Source organism: Anarrhichthys ocellatus, unplaced genomic scaffold (assembly GCF_004355925.1).
Source record: "Anarrhichthys ocellatus isolate YVR2014 unplaced genomic scaffold, GSC_Weel_1.0 scaffold12, whole genome shotgun sequence".
In the NCBI taxonomy this organism is placed as follows: Eukaryota; Metazoa; Chordata; class Actinopteri; order Perciformes; family Anarhichadidae; genus Anarrhichthys; species Anarrhichthys ocellatus.
The window spans coordinates 5,137,408-5,152,323 of NW_022280042.1; the positions used below are offsets into that span (position 1 = coordinate 5,137,408).

Sequence of the window (14,916 nt, forward strand, 5' to 3'; positions counted from 1 at the left end):
ACACACACACACACACACACACACACACACACACACACACACACACACAGGGTGTTGTATTTCCCTGAGTGTAGTCAACAGCTTTGATAATAAAGGTAAATGGACTGCATTTATATGGCGCCGTTCTACCTTACAGGACAAAGCGCTTTACAACTTGCTTCTCTCACTCTTACACACACCCCCCAAACCTGCCAGCCTTGTGATTAAAGGACGACCCGCTCTAACCCCTGAGCCACAGATCATAAATAAGAGGCGGCACAGTGAATATGATCACTAACAGATGAAGAAATAACGAGGGACGTTTCGTGTGCGAGTGTGTCTCACCGTGCCCATCATAAAAACAAGCTCCAACAGGAGAGCTGTTCTCAGCCATCCCTATGGAATGCGTGTCTCACTCACACACACACACACACACACACACACACACACACACACACACACACACACACACACACACACACACACACACTGCTGGAAACACTCACTAGAGCACCAAATGTGTATTAATCCACAGCTGAAAATAGTCCCCGACAAAATGCACATCGGTTGGATGCGGTTTACCGTGAGGAAACAGCCTAATAAAGAGGCTAAAATGATGGAACTACATGCTTTTAAAAAGGGTCACGTCACCCAAAATACACACCTGCTAGTGTCTCTGGCCTTGCATTTAGTGTCAATGCTTCTGCGGATGGTTTTATACATCTGTTTGAAAAAAATTCAGAACACAATGTGCCTGTTCTGAAGCACCGGCCTCACTGGGGACACTTTAAAGAGACTTTCTTCAAAGGTAGTCCCGATGACAACTGTTCATAGTGAGATCTATGCAACCAGGACACTTTTGTCCGTAAAGAAGCTTTGCTACTTCTTCCTTTCCAGAAAATACAGAACCTCTATGCATCCTACACCAGTCCTCTCCTCCCCCTTCCTTCCCATAGCGAACACGTCCATGCGTAACTTCCCTATCGGCTGTGATGCTGAGGGGGAATTTCTTCCCATGGTGCAGCTGTCTGCGAGAGCTCGCTCCGCCGCCACCCTCCCACCAATCCCTGCAGCGCTCCACTGCTGCAAAACAACACTTGTGTTAATGTTTGGGCATACGTTGCATGCATGCTGCACATACGTTCCTATGAGGACGCAGGTGCAAAGAAACACATATGTTCAAGCACGAGAGGAAGCTGTATTCCGCTCCGTTAGTGTTTGCAAAATAATTTCCAAACACACACATACACACAGTCTGCAACGTGTTTAACCTGCTCACTGAGAGGACGTTTTATATAGAAAACACATGTTGGGCCGTAAAGAAAGATACAGAGAGGAGGCGGCGTGGGAGGGATGGTGACAGATGGGCAGGGGGAGGTGGTGAGCCGCGCATGACGTCATGTGATAAGTTAAAGGGTACGGAGTGATGAGGAAGAGGAGGGAGGACAGGAAACGGATTGATGTTGAGCGGGAGGGAGGAAAGGAGGCGGTGGGACAGAAGAAGAAATAGTTGTGGGTTGCACTGCAGATGGTTCGTTTGTTAAGAAGGGAAAGAACGATGGAGGCTTCTTCACAAATACATCAAATCAGCCGAGTACATTTATTATATTTGTACTATTTTGATGTACTTTACCATTCTTATTCAGTACTGTGAGCATCACAGCGCTGCGTTTACACTTTGTTTTCTTCGTCTAGTCTCGTTCGCAATGCGGGACATGAGGCGTAGAGTCAAAAAAACATTCATCTGCACCTTTAATCCTGCTCACAATCATATATAATGTGTTAAGAAATATATGCATGGGAATATATGTGTACGGGAACTGACAAAACACTTAAAAATTGAGTTTTATTGTGGTGTAGTTAACAATTTTGAGTTAGACTTGAGCCCTGTCCAAAATTAATTTATAATTGCGTTCTGATGTGACACCATGGTGTTGTTTCTCTCATAAGCGAACAGCAAAGACAGAATGTTATTACTATCTACAGCACAAGAAGTAACCAGACACACACCCACAAGAGAAAGTGGAAGAATTTAGAGGGCTGTGTTTATGCATGTTTATGTGTGTGTGTGTTAATAAGAGCGAGAGTCGGTGAGCATCTATTTCATCTTTACAACCAATTGAAATGCAGGAGGCACACCATTCTTATTAGCGGTGCTGTTGACAGGTTGGCAGGTGAAGAACGCACACAAAGAGTGTGTGCGAGTGTTTCTTAAAATACTCAGGAGAAAGAACAAAACACAGAAACAGTAGCAGATAGTGATTCATGAGTGTGTGTGTGTGTGTGTGTGTGTGTTCTACCTGTGTGTGCGCCAGTCTTCGGGGACGATCCAGAGACGCTGAGCGAACACTCCATCTTGGCCGTCTCCCACGGATAGACGACGGTGGTGTCCGATCGGAGGGCGACGGCGAAGGACGGGCCTGCAACACCAAAACACATCGGCTCGAATAAGACGGCAAACATCAGAGGAGCTCAACTCGGATCACGAGGATTCATTTAGACTGTTTTTCATCCTACAGATACTAGAACTCATTCAGGTCCCTGAGGAACGACGGTGGCTGTGAGATTACGGGGAGAAAATGGTGCAGATATTTTGGATTATTAGAATATAAAAAGCTCTGGCACAAGGACACAAGCGTTCTCTGGTTGTTTGGTATTTCCTAAAAGGACATAACTGCCGGCTTAGCGTTTGAGTGCCGTGTTTATCGGCCTGTGAAACATCAACTGTGGCGCACAAATTCATTCATGTTCAAGCGTGAAAGCTACAGTCACGTTGTGGTTTTTCACCGCGAGAACACTCAAGTCGTCTCTGCTAACACTTCGGAACGTCGTTCTGACAGTTTTCCCCGAGAGTGCTGCATTACTCCGCTGTCATGTGTGAACAACCTACTGTATAATACATGCACAAACACCATGTGGAGGGATATAAAACAGATTCCCTGGGTGTTGGCACTGGTGAGCTGTAAGTGAGATTTAAATCCAACAGGAGCAGCCTCAAAATGATCTACACAAGCATGGTAGTGAGATATTATATGTATTCATTATTCCTTCTTTATCAGCAGCATATTTAGGAGTTCATTTATGTCTTCTGCTGAGGGAACCGGCAACATTTGGTTTCATGGGGACATCAATAACGCCCTAAATGTTGACGTATCGTCGCCTTTGAAACGGCTTTATAACAATCTTCCAGAATGATTTCAGAGGCCACTCTGAAGATAAATGAGGAGTTTTCTTTCGTGTTTGGTCGCTGGCTAAAATACTTACCTACCAGTTTCAGAGCCGAGATGTGAAAACATCAGGCTGTTTTAAACAAGTAGAACCGAATTATGTAAACCACTTATTTGGAAGCAAAAACAAAAAGGAGAACAAGCCCCAAACAATTAGAGTGAAGTGCCTCAGGTTATGTGGTTTCTGTGGAGTCTCCAGATCTCAGTGGGAAAGTTGGAGATTAAAGAATAACCCACAGGAATGAACTATAAAAATCAGATTCAGCTTGTAAAAACAGAATTCCCCTTCTTCGCAAATGTGGAATTCTAGGAAACGTCAGATTTAAAGCAACTTAAAGAAGGATCTTGGTAAATCTTCACACTAGCCTCACAGTAGTCACATGATTACATGTTTTTCCTCTGGCCACTCTGTATTTATGTTACCATCCATCCACCGAAATCACTTAAACACTGAATCATTTAAGACTAAACGTGCTGGTGAGACTTTGGATCTCCATATACGGCGTAGAAAAGATCCCTGCACGGGCAGGAACGCCATGACACGTCTGAAACATTCAAGATACAGCTGGAACCTTGGGAGGCTCGCCAGTTTGTGAGTGTGATCACACACACACACACACACACACACACACACACACACACACACACACACACACACACACACACACACACACACACACACACACACACACACAGAACTTCCGCCCCTAAGGTAACTATCAGGGGTTCTTGGAAACGTCTCAGCTTGAAGCATGAACGCTGTCAGTGTGTGTGTGTGTTGCCCTGTGTGGGATCAACTCAAAACGTTCAACTTGGTTACACACACTTGCACAATTGAAAGATTACACGCACACACAAACACTCAGGCACACACACCCACACACAAACACTCGCGCACACACACTCACGCAGGCAGAGAAAGAAAAGGAAAGCAGCGGAGCAGCACTCTGCAGATGGCTGATTGGCCAAAGGGCTTCACTTTGAAGACGTCCCAGAGAGAGAGAGAGAGGGAGGGAGACAGTGGGGGTGAGAGAGTGAAAAGGATAGAATGGGGGAGGAAAAAACGGGAAGTGATAGAGAGAGAGGAAGTAATGCTCAAGGGCTGCTGCCCTCCCCAGGGAAGGATAGAAGATAGTCCATCTTTCTTTTCTCTCTTCGCTCCGACAGTTTTTTTTTTTTTTCTCCTCCTACAAACCTCATTCAGACGGTTGAAAACACTGCAGCTCTTCTATCAAACATGCGGAACAAAGTGATGTGTGCGGAGCAACCAGCAACTACAACTAGTTCAGCTCGACATAGACTGGACTTTTGAGGCCGAAATATTTGAAATTAAAACACGAATATTCTTTTGGTTTTGTAGTTTTTTCAGACGTTTATTGTGAAGCACTCTAACTTTTGTTTTGAAAGGTAAGTTCCTGCATTCCTGCAATATTCCCTCTTCTTTCTTTCTCCTCATCCTCTCTTTCGCCTCCTTTTCTTCCTCACCATCTTTGCTCCTACCATCCTTTTGTGTTTCCTCCCTCTCTTTCCTTCTCCCCCCCCCCCCCCTACCATTTCTCATCACCTTTTCATCTCTCCCTCCTCAGCCCACTTCACCACCTCCTTTGCTTTGTCTTCCTCCTTGTCGCCTCCCTTGCCGCTATCCCACTTCCCAGTCAGATCAAAGATATTTAAGTAGGCCAGTGGCTGTGGTGGGCGTCAAAGGGCTCAAGGTGTGTGTGATTATTTTTCTACATTATTAGATAATTTATGTTGCTTATCATTAACACTGTGTGGGAGGAGAATGTGTGTAGAACTTCTAGAAATGTACAGAACACAACTGCTTACATATTTCTATCTTTGGACAGGTACTCTTCCAGGAACTTGGATTTTTTTCCTCCATCTGTTCAGATTGTTATGAAAGTTAAATTATTGATGAATCTCATTAGTGTTAGAAAGTATTTCCCCAAAATGTGGCCTTCTATTACGCTGACTGTACACAGCCTGGTTGTAGGATATTTTACGAAATGAGTGCAATGTCTTTATGAGAAAAGATTTAGGAAAAAGAAAGAGAAACCTTTAGGGTTACGCATTACAAAGAGGAAGTATTTAAGTTTTGTGGACAAGTGAACACATAACACACACACATATTCCCACCATTTTCCTGAAAGTCGATCTTGACTTTGTTGGACTCTGCGTTGGTGGCTTTGGTCCAAGCTTGCCTCGCCTGCTGTTTGGTCCACGCGGTGATGTCACACCAGTAGAAACCTCGGTCGGACAGCTGGACGCCCGCCAGGCGAAACCGAAACTCTACCGGGCCAGACTTCGTCAGAACCAGGCCGTCTCTGAGTCGACAGAGAGAGATGCATTTCAAAATAAAACTCCACTGAAAGGTTCACGCGTGATGATGTATAAATATAAAGGTGTACCTCCTGTTGGGGTCTGTGGCTCCTCCGTGCTGCAGTACGTTGTCGGGGCTGAGGGTCATGATGGTTCTCACGCTGCCCTCCAGGCTGTCCTGTGATTGGATGAGCACCGAGTAGCCCGCCTCCCCGAGGTTCCCAGTGGCCACGGTGCAGCTCATCTCAAAGGTAGCCCCGCCCACTGAGGCTTCACGGACACGCTTGGCCACGACGTTCAGAGTGGGACCTGAAGATGACACCCATCAATCAACTTTAGGACATCATTCAGCCCGCCAGAGAGTCCGAGGGGGAAATCCCCAACAGGAAGTGACAACATGAACTTCTGATTCAAAGCACACACTCACACAAAGCAATGCTGTTACATCATGGCTCAATTAGCTAAATTGAGGGCACCAAGGTCAGCAAGTGGGACTTAAAAAGAGAGGAAGTGTGTGTGAGAGAGACACAAGAGGTCTGTTGTGTTGGAAGATTTTACTATGAAGTCTGGAAATGACATGTAGACATTAGAGCGTATTCATGACACTCAACAGCAGGGTTACTGTGACCGGCTGGCCCCAGTGTGAGAGTTTTCTTAGTCATGAATGTGAGCTAATGGTTCTGAATTTCTCCCAAAAGTAGCTCATTAAATGTTGATTTCCCCATAGAAGAAAAATAATTCATTGTTTCTGTCTGTGCCGAATGTTTTCATCTGCATCACAAGTTTAATCTGAAGTAACCTTTACGGGTAATGTGTTCAGGAAATTGCACAGAATTTAAAAGTAGGTTGGGTATATCACAGAATGTGTTTCCCTTGAAGTGCCCGGACTCATTCGATGATATAGTCCACCAAACACAACAGATGAGGGCACATAAATGAAGTTTCCTCACGTTTGGTATCCCACCGCACAGCCAGCTGCGAGCTCTGGTACTCGGCGGTGTTCACCATGTCGCCCTGGCTGTTAACGCTCCAGGCTGACACACTGCACACATACTGGCCCATGTCGATCTCCTGCAGACGGTGAAAACAAGATATCGACGTTAGAAATTATACCACAGACATCAACAAGCTTTCTGTCGGTCATTGCGTTCACCTGAGTGCGGAGGAACAGTAGCTTGAATGTGTCAGGCTGGACTCTGGTCAGAGTGATCACGCCGCTCCTCAGCCGGTCAGAGTACATCGCTCCCGGCAGAAGGTTGCCGTGGCCGTCCAGGGAGCCGATGGGATGCGAGGTCTGAGGATCACTGCCTGTACCTACAGGGGGATCGGACAGGAGACACATTGAGAGGTGGCGGTTTCCAGTCTTTTACACGCCCGTTAGAGATTTTGTTCTGAGATTAAAAAAGGTACCAGGATGTGTGGTGTGCTCCCAGGTGACACCTAGTCGGCCTCCCAGGGGTAGATGGGTAATGTTGGTCACGTGACACGCCAGTTCTGTGGGTTCGGCCGTCATCTGGGGGTTGAGGACGGCTTCCAGGGCCACCGTGAAGTTTGGTTCTGGGGAGGAAAACAAAGAATCTTTCAAGCCGCTCTGATTACAGCTACAGGTAGAGGACAGCTTGGTACTGGGTCGCCACCGGTTATTAGAGCAACATAATCCCGATGAGGAGGGACAAGCAGGCTGCAAACACCATGGCTGAATGGGACAAGTGTCACTACCAGCAAACACACCTAAAACTGAACACAAGGCCTCAAGAATGTCACAAAAGCCCAACCCAAAACCTTTGTGAGACCAAACAGCTGCTGCTGAAAAGAGTATTGTACCGTCAAAGGGAAACCGCCCAATGGCTCAGCTTTCTCCGACTGGTTCGACCCTGTCAGACTAGCAGTATGCACATAGTACATTTGTAATTATCCCTGTAGTCGGTATCACTGGGGATGAAATTAATACGAGTTTCAAGCACCCTGGTGATTGAACAACAACTCAAACCTATTAATATATTGAGTTACAGCACTGCGCGGCCTCCGGAGAAATGATTCCCATCCCCAGCGGACGTTTCTCTCATCAGTCGTCACCGGGGTTTTGTCATTTTACAACCGCCATGAATCTCCAGACGAATGCAAAGTGAATCCCGTTCTTTTTGTGGTTCGGTCCTAAGCTGAGTGAAAGAGCCAGGCAACCAGAAATAGACCTGGAATAACTGTGTGAGATGAGGTGTGCGTGTCACAGTGTTAATAGTGAGAGTGAGTGCGTGTGCGTGTGAGGCAGGTCCTCTCAGTCAGACATCCAGATTGCACCTTCACGCCTCAACGAGCAGGAAACACACACACAAAGATTTCCACCTGCCGGACTGTGAGATATCCTCCACACACACACACGCATATACAAGCAGTCACTGACACAAACCACACACACACACACGGCAGAAACGCTATAAATACAAGCACGCACGTAAGAGCGTGTCCGAGTGTGTGTTTGGCAAAGGAGGGGGGTTTGAGTGATGTCATTTGGACGTCATACACACACACACACACACACACACACACACACACACACACACACACACACACACCAACTCATGCACTGTCACCATCTGTTGTCACACACACTTTAATCAGTGAACGTGTGAAGTTATTCTGCCAACTAGCAATGCCCCTCCCTCTCCCCCTCTCTCCCTCTCTCTCTCTCTCTCTCTGAAATGTTGCCTTATTTAGTGAAGCAACTCGTCACCAGTTCAGGAGCTCTGGTACAGCGCAGCACCAGTATGGTACAGTATACTGGATCTGTACAGCACCAGTATGGTACAGTATACTGGATCTGTACAGCACCAGTATGGTACAGTATACTGGATCTGACAGACCTTACACATGTATGTATTTTTTTAAAGGACCCTTACATGAATAATATGTTATTCAATTATAAGGACTCATCTACATCCGAAATGTATTCTGATTTTGCAGTTGTTTTATCATTTCCAGCCTTTAAAAATCAAACACATCCCACTGATGTCAGGGTTGTTTTAAAAAGGTTACCAGACACCAGCTGGCAGCTGGTGTCTGTTCACATGCAGTATACTGTACATGCAGAGCAGAGGAAGACGGCGCTACATCTGGGTGAAAGTCAGCAGTTTGATTGGTTATTTGAAACAAAGGGAATTGTTAAAGCGTGGTTTATGTCACACATCAAGTAGGAATACCACACCGTTGCTGAAGAAATCTTCTCTTCGGAAAAAAAAAAAGTTAGAAAGCCAGCGATGCCGCCGACCTCGTGTCAAGTCCTCTCAACCGAGTCAAACTCTTCTGGCCATCCTGTTCTCTGTGGGGTTTTAGTAAGCTTTACAAAGAAGAAAAGGCTCTATTAGTGTGTGGCTCGCAGAGGCAGAGTGAGGAAAAAAAATAGGTCAATGTCAATAACACAACAAACTATATATACATACACGTATACACACACGTATACACACACGTATACACACACGTATACATACATACATACATACGTGTATACATACATACGTGTATGTATGTATACATACATATACGTACATATATGTATGTATATGTATACATACGTATACATACATATACGTACATATATGTATGTATATGTATACATACATATACGTACATATATGTATGTATATGTATACATACATATACGTACATATATGTATGTATATGTATACATACATATACATACATATATGTATGTATACATACATATACGTACATACATGTATGTATACATACATATACGTACATACATATATGTATGTATACATACATATACGTACATACATATATGTATGTATACATACATATACGTACATACATATATGTATGTATATGTATACATACATACATATATGTATGTATATGTATGTATATGTATACATACATACATACACATACATACATGTATGTATATGTATACATACACACACATACATATATGTATGTATATGTATACATACACATACATACATATATGTATGTATATGTATACATACATACATACATATATGTATGTATATGTATACATACATACATATACATACATACATATGTACATACGTATACATACATACATACATACATACATACATATGTACATACGTAGATACGTATGTACATACGTAGATACGTACATACATACGTAGATACGTAGATACGTACATACATACGTAGATACGTACATACGTACATACATACGTAGATACGTACATACATACGTAGATACGTACATACATACGTAGATACGTACATACATACGTAGATACGTACATACGTACATACATACGTAGATACGTACATACATACGTACGTAGATACGTACATACATACGTACGTACATACGTACATACGTACGTAGATACGTACATACGTACATACATACGTACATACGTACGTAGATACGTACATACGTACATACGTACGTAGATACGTACATACGTACRTACGTACATACATACGTAGATACGTACATACGTACATACACGTACGTACGTACATACATACGTAGATACGTACATACGTAGATACGTACATACACGTACGTACATACATACATACATACGTACGTACACATATACATACATATATGTATGTATACATATACATACATATATGTATGTATACATATACATACATATATGTATGTATATGTATGTATACATACATATATGTACGTATATGTATACATATGTGTATGTGTACGTGTATGTATACATATGTGTACGTGTATGTATACATATGTACATGCGTACATACATGTACATACGTACATACATGCATGCATACATACATACATACATACATACATACATACATACGTGTGTGTGTGTGAAGGATAAATATGAAATACTTCTGAAATAATAGATGAGGAAGTGTGAAAATAGTGAGTTGTGGTGAATGAGGGTGGAGGCTCTCCATCAGTATTTATGCTCAGCGTCATAAAAGCACAGACTGGAGCTCCATACAGCCGGTGGCGACGCACAGCCTCCTTAATTTAGCCGCTTTATATTTCACCGAGCGGCTGGTGCTGCAGGAAGCGTCTTAAAGTGTGTCCCGAGGAAAGAAAGTAGTTCCCATCAGTCAATCCTGTATGAATTAAAGTTACCATGACGGCATTACATCTCGGCGGATGCTTATGTCGAAAACAGCTTCCTTTTTTTTCCTGTAAAAATAATATAATTGCTGCTACCGCTACTGATAAAGTGCCTTTCTCACTCATGGATCTACAACTGAAAACTGGAGATTGTAATTCATCGTCTTTGTACCTGAAGGGACAGATCTGTTGAGGCTCCCATACTCCATATAAACACAGAGTGTGGCAGGCAAAGCTTTGAGATGTTGCAGGAATCTGAAAGGCAGAGGGCTGCAGGGTCGTTGCGATGGTTCTCTTTGTGTTCGACCCCTATAAACTGTGTAATCACACCATTGATACGAGGTAATTATGAGCAATAAGCCATATCTATACAATATTTAGATACAGACACTCATACATACTGTATATTTATTCATTAATATTCTGATCAGCTGTGAAAAATGTGAAATATGAGCTAGCATGAAATACAAGCAGTGCTTTAGTGGCTCAGCTGACACAACAACATGTACACAGGGGAAGTGTCGCCACGGGTGAAAGGAATTATACCCTATTTAATTGTGTGTGTGTGTGTTTTCCTGCCGTGGGGAACTCCAAAACAAGTTCTCCTACTCTTTTTGTGCTTCCTGGTAGGCTGTGCTTGCAGCAAAGCATCGTGGGAAGAGTGGGCAACCTCAAGGCCACACATCAATAGAATAGGAACTGACTGGTTGACAACACACACACACACAAAGTTTAAGCTCATACTCAAGAGGACTGAGGATGAAATATATGAGCTGTAGTCAATTAGAAACATTGCTCTCATGGTGGGTGTGTGTGTGTCGGCAGTAAGGAGGAATTTATGCCCTCAGGCAAAAATGTAGGAGTTCCACCAGCGAGAACAGCCTCATACCCTCAGAATGTGGGACACAAAAACACACACACACACACACACACACTGTTTGAGGCATGTATGTGTGTGCAGCATTTACACTCTGGAAAAAGCCTTCAACAAGCCTAGTTTCACTCTCACGCACTTGCCTGACAGACACACACGCATAAGTAATCCATGTAAACACACACACACACACACTAAATGCTGTGGATCCCGCTCATTGATATTTCTGCTGTGCCCTCACGCTAACGTCTCTAAAGCCCGGTGGATGTTTCTAAATGTTACGCGGATCCTGAAGGCTTCAGGAATCTTCTGTGTATATACAAGAGAGCTGTTATTTTAACTAAGGGCTCCTGTTGACATAAAGCCTTTACAGCACTACAACCAGAAAACACACTCCATACCGGCGTCTGAGAAGGACTACATTTGCTTACTCTCATGTTCCTGATCGTTCATGACAAGATGTAGGTTCACACACGGAGAGTTTCTGTGTGTGTATAGATATGCATAAATATATATGTTCTATGTGTGTGTGTGGCGTGAAGGAGCCACCCCTTTGATGTAAAAACGACAAATATAGTTCACCTTGAATGCTATTTAAGAACCTCTAGAAACACTGACGGGAGAGGACGCACCGAACAAGTGAGACGGGAAGTGAGAGCAAAGTAAATATTTCAATTAGTCATATTTTTAGTTTGACGTCAGCACCATGTGGCGACTCTTTAGAAGGAATAAACCAGTGAGGCGTTTTTGATCTGAACTCACGACGTTAATGCCAAGAGGCAACAAAGCAAACTGGACTCATTAGAAGTCTTTTATTCTCGAAGCCAAACACGGACACGGGGCTTTGGTGCATATACGTTGTTCTGCAGACTTTATATGTTATCTATGTATGTAGTATTTGTTTAATGTCCAGTCTGTAGAATACAAATTTATGTAATTGCCACTTCCTTCAAATAAAATGACACTTGAGCTCACATGAAACTTTTAGCGAGTCAGTCTGCCAAAACACTTGCTGCAGCCGAACTGAGGGAGATGATGTAACAAGCGCTGAAGTCCACTTCAGTCATTTCATCGGGAGTTTGTCAGAAATCCAACCACCTCGGTGACGCCGTCTCTAATGGCGCGGCTAAATCCAGTGTGTGTGTGTGTGTAACTTACTGAACTGCTTCTAAATGATAGACCTCAATATCGGACGCTCCTCAATCTTCACTTCCTCATTCGTCATGTGATCTACACGACCAGACGCTAACCCAACTAGCATCGTCCAGCTGACTTTTAAAGCAGCAGACGTGAAGCTAAATATGTCGCTTTTTCAGTATCTATAGCAAAGACCTTCCTGCTTTTAAAGAACAGAAGTTGTGGTTTGTCTTGGATTGGCTGGTTATAAATCACATGACATCAGTTACTAGAGGCGGATGGGTATGTCCTTATACGAAGATGTGAATGAGCATCCTAATTCAACATTATATGGAGGAAAAGAAAGAAAACAAATTCCATTACTAACACTTCACCTCACGAGCCAACTACGTTCCCCAACATGATGTAAAAATCTAAAAAGGGCAGAGAAAGAGGAAGGAGAAGAGCCTGACAGACAGAGAAACCACCCACCATGCCAGTAATTGATTGGTGTCGACTGTGTTTGACACCACTTCTCAGGATCAGAGCATCACACACACACACACACACACACACACACACACACACACACACACACACACAGAGAGGTGGCAGAGTGCAGGACAGGCATGACTAATCAATCGTCCTCGCAGCAGGAGTCGACAGCTGACTGGAGGATTAAAGAGTTTCCCCTCCAGCCTCCAGACTCATATGTGGCACCGCGACACATCCACAAACTGTGAGATCACGCACACCATCCTTCACATGTACTTTGTCCAAATTTTCCACTGTGTTGGACAATCAGAAGTGTCCCCCAAACACACATGTCTTCTACTAAAGAAAGCGAACCCCCGTAATGTCAAGAAACTACAAAAAAAAGTAGTCAGAAACACTCACTGGTCTGCGCCACCTTCACCGTCACCGGGTTGGATGTTTTCTCAGCCGCCATGTGCCACCTCCCGCCTCCTCCCGAGCTCCTTCCTCCCTTCTCGATGAAGGCTCGGACGCGGCAGGTGTACGCCCCCGCGTCCTCCCCGCTCACCCCCCTCACCCCCAGCCGGTACTCTCTGGCGTCCGTCCGCTCCAGGCTGGCCTCCGCTCTCTTCCCGTGCACGCCACTCGAGGACACGTTGTAGATCACCACCCCGCTGCGCTCCATGGTGACGACGTCGCGGCCGTCGGCCAGCCAGGCCACCTCCAGGGCGAGGGCGGGCAGGTTGTCGGCCGCGACGGAGCAGAGGAGGGTCAGCGTCTCGCTGGGGGAGAGGAGCAGAGGCGTGGAGGACGGAGAGGAGGATGAAGCCTTCACACTGAGGGACTGACCTAGAGAGGAGAGGACAGAGAATCAGTCACTTCATCCTTATGCCTACAAACATGATGCAAAACAAGTAAATAATCCTGATAGAAACACTGAATTATTCGGCAACAATAAGCCGATAATGAACAAAAATACTCTTCAGCTCTGTTTACAGTTGGACATAAAGGTCAACCTGTCCGTCAGACGTAGAGAGAGAATGCAAAGTAAACCTAATCTATAAATGTCAGAGTCAGAGTTTGTTTTCCCAAGCATCCTCTCGGCTGCGATGCCGACGAAGAAGGTTTCTATTAAAGAGCAAAGTGCATCTTCGACAGTCGGATCAGGGGTTTGGACGAGGTCTCCTGTGACAACGTAGGCAGCAGTGTGTGGGGAAGAGTCTCTGTATGGTGTCTGGAAGACACAAAACCCAACTCTGTTTGACTTTTCTCATCCTCTTTACTCAAGTCGGTAAGTCAATATGAAGTGACTGGCACACAATGGACCTGAGACCTCTGTGTGTGTGTGTGTGTGTGTGTGTGTGTGTGTGTGTCGCTCATCTCTGGTTTCATTACAAACCACTGGGTGTTTCTCCAGCACTTAAAGAGGATATGGTGGCCCAGAAAGATGTAAGATACGGTGACCAGAGCAACCACAATGAATGAGGGGGGGGGGGGGGGGGGGGGGGGGAGTAAGGGGGCCTCTCTGAGGGACAGAGTGAGACAGACAGACAGACAGACAGACAGTGAGGGTCACGAGCCTCCTGGGACAGAGCGAGGCAGCGAGAGGGAAAAGTCTCACAGAGGATGCCATTAAAATAAAAGACAGCCACACAAGAGAGGGGGAACTCCCCCCCCCCCCCCCCCCCCCCCTCTCTCCCTCTCCCCCTCGCCACAGCCAACACACGGGAAACTGTGATCAAGAACCAAGAGACTTGAGGATTATCCATCGCTCCCTTTAGAGTAACTATCTACAGCGTCTCATCACCGCAGGCATAATTACT

At 44.7% G+C, this 14,916-nt stretch overlaps 1 protein-coding gene across 1 annotated transcript in view; it reads right to left on the reverse strand.

The window, feature by feature from the left end:
• Positions 1-14,916, reverse strand: part of ptgfrnb (prostaglandin F2 receptor inhibitor b) — a 34,885-nt gene that overhangs the window by 11,459 nt on the left and 8,510 nt on the right. Inside the window, exons 5-11 of the mRNA XM_031851958.1 lie at positions 13,517-13,942; positions 6,936-7,082; positions 6,679-6,839; positions 6,476-6,596; positions 5,615-5,834; positions 5,343-5,530; positions 2,280-2,399 (exon numbers count right to left, since the gene is read on the reverse strand). Of these exons, the coding sequence (XP_031707818.1) occupies positions 2,280-2,399; positions 5,343-5,530; positions 5,615-5,834; positions 6,476-6,596; positions 6,679-6,839; positions 6,936-7,082; positions 13,517-13,942 (1,383 nt within the window). The remainder of the gene's footprint in view (positions 1-2,279; positions 2,400-5,342; positions 5,531-5,614; positions 5,835-6,475; positions 6,597-6,678; positions 6,840-6,935; positions 7,083-13,516; positions 13,943-14,916) is intronic.